Consider the following 9,369-nt stretch of genomic DNA (forward strand, 5'->3'; position numbering starts at 1 on the left):
TTAGGCAGGAATTTTCCTTCCCCCATCTGCTTCCTCACCAGTTTGTTGGCCCTGTTAAAACCCCACCAGACAGGTGGGAGCTCAGGCAGTGCTGACACTGTGGGAGCAGGCACATCTGGAGGGGTGGGAGGAGCATTTTGGCAGCTGCAGTGTGTAACCCATGGCCCCAGTGCAAGTGCTGGGGCTCGAGCAGGCGGTGTGGGTTCTGACACGTGTTCAGCCCAGTGACATTTCAGGCTGGATTAAACATGACTCTTCTGCTTCCTTTCAGGATTGAATCCAGCGACCTCCCCTTGCTGGCAGCTGTAGCGAGCACTCACTCTCCGTACGTTGCCCAGATCCTGCTTTAAAATGCCAGAGGCCACAGACTTTGACTTTTTGCTTCTCTGGAAACAAAGTGGAAGACAACTTGTTCTGGCTCCTTTCTCTTTGCAGCAAGTAAAACAAACTGCTTGTTGAGCTTGCAGCACCTCCATATATGACTGCATGGTGTGCAAACAGTTGGAGACTTCTCCTCTCCCATTTAGCAACTTAAAAAAAGGATAAAGAAAGGAGAAAGGAAAACTGAGTAAGCCCACGATTTCCACCACAGAAAAGTGGAGATTTTAGCAAAGCTGAAGAGATGCATTTTTAGCAGTTTCTGCCACAATGGCTGACTGTGACTTACACTGGGGAATGGAGGAAGAACTGCTCTGAGAAATACACGATGCCATCACCCCTTATAAACTGAACTGAGAGCAGCTGCCTTCAGCCAGGCTGCAGCTGATGAGGATCACATTAGGATCTGTAATTCTCAAGCTGCAATGATTTGTAAACAACTTCTACTTTTTCACATCATAGTCCAATTCTGAATACTTCCCAGAGGAATAACGGGGCAGAGGCCTGGGTTTTTTTTGTAAGGAACTTATTAATGACAGTCAGCTACAGAATTTATTTATGATCTTTCTCCTGGGAAGAGGAAATAGTGGGGGACAGAGGGTGACAGGGAGAACGGAGGAAGAGGCCAACAGACAAACTAGCGATGGAGATTCTTGGCTGGATGCTGTAACCAGTATTAAATGTTTATAATGTTTAAATGTTGCTTTATACTAAATGATGCTTTTCTTCGTCAACGTAATCAAAATGTTAAAAACAAAAATAATCTAAAGAGAACGTTGGCTGAAATTTCCCCATGGGTTCCCCAGAAAGACATGACAATTACCTCTAACTTTTTTATGATATATAAAATCTTGGACCATCATATTCTTTTTACAGCAGTCAGTCAGCTATTGAAATAATGAACTAGAAATAATTGTACCAAAGCATTGGGGAAAGAATGAGTAGACTATTACCCTTAATTGCTCAGGTAACAAATTGATACATTTTTTAAAACAAACAAAAAAAAAAGAACATTGATTACACCATAGTGTAATAATATCCAAATTATTTTTTGACAAATATACCCTTGCTGCAGATAACTCTAATCCCTTTTCTACTCACTTGTGTAATTACCAGCAGGAAATGTTGTTTATTTTATTCTCAGCATTTCTCTTTTACTCAGCCATCACTGGTTTGTCATTGTATATACAATAGCTGTACGAGTAGCTGATGGACCCAACCTGGTGTAAGTAATGTAAATAGACAGTGGGAGGTGGATTATGTTTTCGAAGGCTCTACTACCTCAGTTTAATTGGACACTTCATTCTAGGCTTTGCTTTCCATATTTGTCCTAGCAGCCAATTAATGTTGCTGATTTTTAGCTTCTGTTTTCATCTGTTAGGTTTAGCATATTGAAATTCATGGATTATCCACACAAGTAGGAGACACGTATTCACTTGGTCGCTGAACTCTATAAAATTTCTATAAATACATCATTCTGTAATCATCTTTTCAATAGTACAGCACGCCTGCTATTGTTGTTTGCAGAGTTACTTTAAGTACAAATCTTATTTTAACCATTTGATAAACTTGAAAACAATAGGAGAGATCCCTGCCCCACCTCTCTCCTCCTTTCCTTCTTTGGGGCCAGGATTCACCTGGAGTAGTTTTTCAGTACTACTTAAAATCTGTCACCTAAAACTCTGTTTCAGGGAGCTCTACGTGGCAAACCCACCCTCCCTTCCATGTAGGACTGAGTCTACATCAGGAAGTGACCCCAACATTCATACAGGCAGTGTCATTGGAAACTCTTTTGTATATAAAATCTAATGCTGACTGCTGCAGGGGAAAACCTCGTGTTTAATATGTGATCCAAGGATTTGTTTCTCCCATTTTTCAAATGTCCTTTCCTTGCCACACAATTATATTGCATCTGGCTTTTGGAATGAGCACAAATAGGGGCCCAGTTGTGTAAACACATTTCTAATGAAATATAGGATTGTGCTCAGAACATGGATGTTTAACTCTTTGCTAGGACATGTGGTACAGGCAGTAGTTGGATACCATGTTGTGCCCAGACTGGCACAGTGACCTGGTGGTGTCTGTGCTGCTGGGGCTGGCAGAGGAGGGTTCTGTGGGTGAGCTCATCCACAGCAGGTGCCCAGAGAGCAGGGCAGTTGCACCCTCACCCTGGCATCCCCCAGGACTGTGCTCACAGTGATCCTTACAGGGCAATACTGGTCCTCATTTGAGCCTTTATTGCCTTTATTGTGCAAATTGTTGGGGTCACTTTGAAATGGGTTTGACTCTCCAGAAAGGCCCTTGCAGGCCTGCAGTGGTGACTGATGTGAGAGGAGAAGGAGGTGGCTGTGAGTGGCACCTTCTCTGCTGCCCTGTGCCCAGCACCAGCCAGTAATGGCATTAATGGTGTGCTCAGTCAGCCCCAGATGGAGCAGCCACGGCTGCAGCTTCCTCATCATCCTCCCACAGTGCCAGTCCCTCCTGGCATGGCAGCAGCCCCTCCACCTCTCAGCAGTGTTGTGGGCAGAGCACAACCAAACCCTTGTGTGATGGGAAGTTTTCCTGTGAGTGAACTTTTGGGTACGTGAACAATGTGGTACGTATGTCTGTTTGTTAAATACGAAAAGGGATTTTTACAGGATATAGAATTGACTTTTTAAAATATATCACTATTCTTTTATGTGAATAGAAAACTAATGTTTGATTTATTTTTTTCCACTACTCCCAATCTCCATTATTAACATGTCTTAATTTTCTGGCTGAAACCTAATTATACTAGGCACACAAATTAGCAAATTTGATTTTGTTGCAATTGGCAAACACTGGGCTGCTAAGAACAAAAAACTGTTTAAAAGAACAGATTTTACACCTGGCATATGTTTTCCCTATTAGTTCTTAGAAATGTTTTATGACAATTTTTTGCTTTCTCTAAATTATTTAGATGGTGGTACTTGTAAAATGCTGGGTAAAATGTACATACTTGTTATCTCTTCTGTTTTTGTATATATTTCCCAAGATGTGCACTTGTATTATAATAACCATTCCCAATTTTAGGGGAAATTTGTGCAATAAATACAGTATGTCAGTTTAGTTCTGGTACCTTATGTGTCCCTTTTTTGACATGTGCTATGAGTCTGTGGATGACTGAACCATATTACATTTGACACCTGTCTCCTCTCAGCTCCCCTTTTTGGGGCACTAATTCTGGCACTTTCAGTGCTGCTGCCATTTTAATTTGGGAACTCGTAAGGAATTAATTGTTTCAAATAGGAATTTGTGATTGAACTTGCTGTCCCTTCAGCTGTGAATGTTCTTGGCCCCCAGAAGGCAATAGTGAGATGGGAGGGAGATCCTGATGCTCTGTACCAATGCTTGATTTTGTGTGAGGTGAACAAACATAAGCAGAAAGCAGAAAGCCATTGTCTTCCACTGTTTCATACATTAATTCCTAAAGTGACTTGCAAGGAAGTTTGTCACAGAGGTGTTTGCCATTGTGCTTGTCACTCATTTCTGCCCATCTGCCTGAGGACAATCCCTTCTCTGTCTCTCTGGGCTGCTGCACAGGAATGAAGGTTATTGAGGAGTCGTTGTAAGGTTTTGTTAAATCTAAATTCAAATTGTGATAGCAGTGCTGCCAAGAAAAGTGAAGTAATGATCACACAACAGGAAAAACAATTAGGAAGGTGTAGCAGAGTGTATAAATGAGGCTTTAAAGCATCTGGCTTAAATAAGGTTCTGTGTTCCCAAAGAATGGAAAAAGGACAAGCAGAAGATGGAAACCTTTGCCTGAAGCAGCTGATCTTCTATTTTGATAAATGCTACATGGATTCCTGCCCTGGTGCATACCTGCCCCAGGTGCCCTTGCCACATGTGAGGTGCAGGATGAGCTGAGGTCAGTGTCCCCAAGCCCTGTCTTGCAGTGACGAGGGAATGCTGTGGGTCCCACATTCAGCACAGCCAGACAGCACTGGAGCCTTCTAGGATTTCCACTTGCACCTGCCAAGCCCTGTAAAAGGATGCCCATGATGGGAGTGTTTGGAAGAATGGAATTTGTCCTCTCTCAGAGGAATGAAGGCCTCAACAACTGACTCTTGGGTGTTTAACCTGGTCCTGTAACACCACCCTGAGGTTTCCCTGTGTGCAGGGATGAATTGCTCTGCCTCCCTTCTGTGCTGGCATCCCAAGTAACACTGTGTCAGTGGCTCAGTGCTCTGTGTGGGTGAGTCAACAAAAGCAATTAACATGGGATTTCTTGCCTTTTAATATTGATAACACAGGGGCTTATTGCTGGCCTGTTCCATGATGGATTCACAAGGCAGAGCCTGCAGTCCCATAGCAGCACTGAAGGTGTTAAGCAGGCAGCTCCAGCAGAGTCTGCAGCAGGAGATGCTGGGCTTTAGCTGGGAGTTCTGCCATGGAACACTGAGATGTGCACTGTGCACTGTCAGACCTCCTGCAGGGCTCCTTGGGCTGAGTGCACCTGACAGAGGGCAGAGAATTTTGTGTTACCAGAGTAGATGGTCATGAGGTGTCCTCCTGACGGGGATGGCAAGAGTAGTTGGAGTCATGTGTCTGTGAGGGTGTTTGGCAGCAATGATGTGAGCAGTAAATGCACCAGTGTAATCACTGCAGCATCCAGAAAATGCTGATGTTAATGCCCAGAATTGATTTCCTTTTTAACTTTCAAGCAAGACTGGAACATAGCACTTGCTAGGCAATATTTTTAATGTATTGTTGCTCCTTTTCTGTAATTCCCTTTATTTTCCTGAAACAAAAGCAAAAGCTAATTCACTTAGCTGAGGCAAAGGCAGGAAGGAAGCCACAGGCACCCGAGTACCATGGCGTCTCTCATCTCCCACATTATTCCCAGGGGTCTGCAGAAGAGGATATGATTATTTTCTGTGTGACTTAGAGCAGAGTAACCACAGGACAATTTCTGGATCCAGGGGTGGGAAGCAGCTTGATGTGTTGGCTGCACAAAAGCACAGAGCTCTTAACAGCTCTTTGCTGAGCTGCTGTTGCTTTCTTCTCTCTTACACATTTATTGTTAAGAAATAGTGGCCTTGTAGTTGGAAGTAAAAGTAAGCAGAGAGCCTGGAGATACATGTGACTTTTGAGTCTCTGTGCTGTAAGGAACATTTCTGTTTATGTGCTGCAGCATGCACATTCTGTTCCAGCCATCCCCTCATTTATTTTGTGGTACAGGAGCAGTACAGACTTTGCACATCATCCCTGCAGCCTTCTTGTCTTCCCCCTGTACAAGATCATCTTTGCTGTTGCTACAGGCAGATTTAAATACACCAGTGCTTAGGGTTTTTTAAAGTTGCTGGTGCTGGCTGGAGATGCTTCTTTACCGGAAGCAGTGCTTTTCTGTTTTGACTGCTAAAGAACCGCAAGTTCAAATCCTATGGCTTTTGGAGCAGAACCTGATTCCCCAGCAGGAGTGGCTTTGCTTTGAGAGTCCTCTGGCAGAGGAGCTGGAAGGTAAATCATCTGTGCCCAGTGGGCCTGGTAGCTCTCCCAAAGGGGTGGTTAATTTTCCCGTTGCTGTGGTCAGTGGGAAGGAACAGACATTACAGGACACGCAGCTCAGCACTGAGGAACAGGAGTGAGAGCTCCTGCCCCGACTGGCACAGAAAATGCCAATGTGGAGCATCCCACGGGGCTGGGGTCCCCACAGGAACCTGGTGGAAGAGCTGGCATGAGGGGTTATATGTTGGAGAGGTGCTGTGATTCTCCTTCCACTGAGGCACTGCTGCTGGGCAGCATTTTCTGCCTCAGCAACACCTGCTGGCCTGCAGGGCTGGGCAGTTGTGCGGCCTCTGGACAGGAACAGCTTCATGTGAGCCGTCACCTACATGCCACCCACTTGGGTCTTGCTCAGGCTCTCTGGCAGCTTGTTGTCTCTTAGAAGCAGCATAGTAGCAGGAAGCAGCATGTTACTCCCATGTATTTGTTTATTTTCATTACCAAAAATATTTGTACAGCGGCAGAATTTGATGTCCAAGCCTCTGTGTGTTCCAGCTGTTTGTTCCCAGCATGTGCTCGGAGGGTGGGGATCAGTGCCGCAGCAGGGCCAGAGAGCTCTTCACGCCGGTCGCTGGAGTTACAGTACGAGAAGGTGCAGGAGTAAAGGCAGGTGACACAAGTAGCTGGTCCGGCGGTTTGGGATGCCGGTGATAAGGAAAGGGCACCTGCAGCACTCGGGAGTGGTTCGTGGTAAGGCGGCAGCTCCCACGTCCGGCATGACCTCAGAGGCCGCGGCCGTGACACGCGCCCTTCCCCTCAGCGCCCGTCAGCCGCACGCCGGCGCTGGGCGCTGCCCGTGCCCGCTGCTGTTGCTCAAAGCTCCGTGGGTTGAGCAATGCCCGCGCTGGCCGTGGCTGTGTGGGCAGGGCAGGCTGTGCCCCGGATCCCATCGGCACCCAGGGAGTGCCGCGATGCGCTGCGGCCGGAACAACCGGCCCAGGTGGTTCGCGGGGCGAGCCCGGCCGCGGGGCTGCTTCCTGCTGGCACTGACTGGGGCGTAGGACTCGCTTTGTTTCAAGGGCAGGTTTCCCCAGAGCTCCATGTCGGAGCCCTGCAGTACAGCCAGGCACTGTCTGGGTGCCCAGACAGCAGCGAGGGCGAGCGGCCGTGACTGCGGGGCAGACGGAGCTGTGCAGCCGGGCCGCACGGAGGAGCCATTCCGGCCCGGCCAGCAGCCCTTATTGCAACATCCCAGAGGAAGTATTTGGGCCGCAGGCGCGTCCCGGATTTCCAAAGCAGCACAGGCGATAAGCAGATGCCTTTTTCTTATGACACAGCTGCTCTGCCTATGTCCCAGCTTTGGCCAAGCCCCCGGCTGTGAAAGGAGCGCCCGGTCCGAGTGCTGGTGGGGACTGATGCTGTGATTCATCCCTCACTGCACCTTCGTGCTTTCAGTTTGGTGTTGTTTTCCTTAAGGACCTGCAACCCAGCCCCTCTGGTAACAGTTTTTCTCTAGAGAAAGCTTTTCAGAAATGAAATTATAGACCAAGAAAAATCTTAAGGAAGAACGAGCCAGGGGTGGCAGGATGGAAGTCTCCTGCTCTGGCTCATCTTTTTAATTTTAAAAAACCAAAACTTTGTGAGTGGGAGGGAGCCCCTTCCTCTGGCACAGGTCACAGGGGAGCACGGGCTGGGAGAGCCCTGCAGTGCCACAGTGCCAGAGGTCAGGGCCATCCCAGGGCCATGACGCTGCCTTTTAGCCCATAAAAGCATTGTTTAATTGCTGGTATCTTTTGGTTTGAAGATTTCATCTATCCTGTGCTCACTAAACTGCTGAGGGAGTGGAACTCTGTCCGACTGTGCCTTTGCCTGCTTCCATTGTTCAGTTTCTAGCACTAACCAGAGTCTCTGTTTAATCTGGAACTTGCTTTTCCTTCTTCATTAACTCCTTAAGATGAGCTTTGATTCCACTGGTTGGACAGGCCCTGCTTTTTCCTTTTGGAAAAGCACTGAGGAGGAATGGGGGTCATGCAGATCACGTGTGGCTCTGCTGTGCTGGGGCAATCGCAACCGATGCTGCTCTCGTCATCATTTCCTGCGTGAGCAGGATGGGCTGAAGTTGCAGCTCTGGGACACATGAATGTGTCACAGAGCTGAAGGTGGAGTTTCTCCTAGGTTCTTACTGGAAAACAAATGTTTTCCTGAAGTGGCATTGAAAATGAAGGTAGTGTTTCTTATGGAAGTGCACGTAGCTGGGCTGAGGAAGAAGGGTGAGAACATTTTCTTGAGAAATGAGCATCTTCCTTCCTAAAGGCTCGTTAATTTAGTTTTCTTGACTATCAAATGAGTTTCTAGAATATTTTCACCAATGTCACCAAAAGAAAAGTGGTTTATAAACAGCCTGGAGCCAGCAGAGAGTGCAGTGGTGCGGGTGCCTGGAGGCAAAGCCCAAGTCTGTGCAGGGGTGACCCCAGCAAGTCCCTTGGCCAGCTCCCAGTGCTCACACAGGGCCACTGGTGGGATGTCTCCTGAGCAAACACCCTCATGTGGGGCCTTTGGAGTGGCACTGGCAAGAAGTCTCTCGTTTGTTATGGACACAAAGGTGTCCATAAACAGTGACTTTAGTGCAGAGGGTGCCAGTGGGTTTATGTGCTCGATTTTCCTGACAGGGATGCTATTCACTTTGGAGAACTTCAGTGTGTTAGAAAGACTATGTTCAGCATTTCTTCTATAGCTATTTCTAGAATTACTTCAAAATTACAGCCATGAGCAATTATAGTTTTCAATAGCTTATTGAGTGCACTGAATCCTAAGACATTAACTACCACATTTTCAAGGAGTAGATTTATTAATAGCAGCTGTAACTAGAAATCTTGTCTAATTTTGATCGCTACCAAAAGACATGAAAAAAAAAGGACTCCTGTTTTCATGTATTAACAATAAGACTGATAAAATTTGTGGGAGATATTCTGGGCAAACAAAAAAATTACAGCTGTGTTCCTTGTGCTACAATAATTAATGATCATGCACTTTATTCTCCAAAGCTGTTTTTCTTGTACAGTTTAACTAAAGGTCTTGATCTCTGTCATTTCACATGACATTGTTCTGAGGCTGTAAAAGCCATCAGCCTGAAGGAGAATTTATTTTTCAAAATACAGCTTAACTCTCCAAACTATTTCTTAAATTATAGGTTAGTGAAAAGCAGGCCCTTCCCATGGAAACAGAGTTTTTTAAGAACTGTAGACTTGATCTGATTTAGTATTAAAATCAAGGGCTCTGTCTTAGGCTGGTAAGAATCCCCATTGCTCCTGGCAACTGCAGCTCTTCACAGCTGTGAATTCAGACACACATTTTTCAGGGGAGGATAATCCTTAACCTAAATACAACTTTTCAGATATTTTGAGGTTGACCTTTGCCTCCTTGTCTGTTTTTTTCCCAGGTTGGCTGGCTGGGAAGATGCTGACCCTGCTGGATCACAAGCTCCTACAGCAGCTCATCCTTCCAGTGAAGGAATCACAGGCT

At 46.3% G+C, this 9,369-nt stretch overlaps 1 protein-coding gene across 3 annotated transcripts in view; it reads left to right on the forward strand.

Moving 5' to 3' along the window:
- FNIP1 (folliculin interacting protein 1) overlaps positions 1-3,468 on the forward strand; it is a 64,351-nt gene extending 60,883 nt beyond the window's left edge. For all 3 annotated transcript variants that reach the window (XM_063168670.1, XM_063168672.1, XM_063168671.1), the window contains one exon: positions 272-3,468. In XM_063168670.1, coding sequence (XP_063024740.1) covers positions 272-350 — 79 coding nt within the window. In that variant the 3' untranslated portion in view covers positions 351-3,468. The remainder of the gene's footprint in view (positions 1-271) is intronic.
- The last annotated feature ends 5,901 nt before the right edge of the window (positions 3,469-9,369 follow it).

This window comes from Melospiza melodia, chromosome 14 (assembly GCF_035770615.1).
Source record: "Melospiza melodia melodia isolate bMelMel2 chromosome 14, bMelMel2.pri, whole genome shotgun sequence".
Lineage (NCBI taxonomy): Eukaryota > Metazoa > Chordata > Aves > Passeriformes > Passerellidae > Melospiza > Melospiza melodia.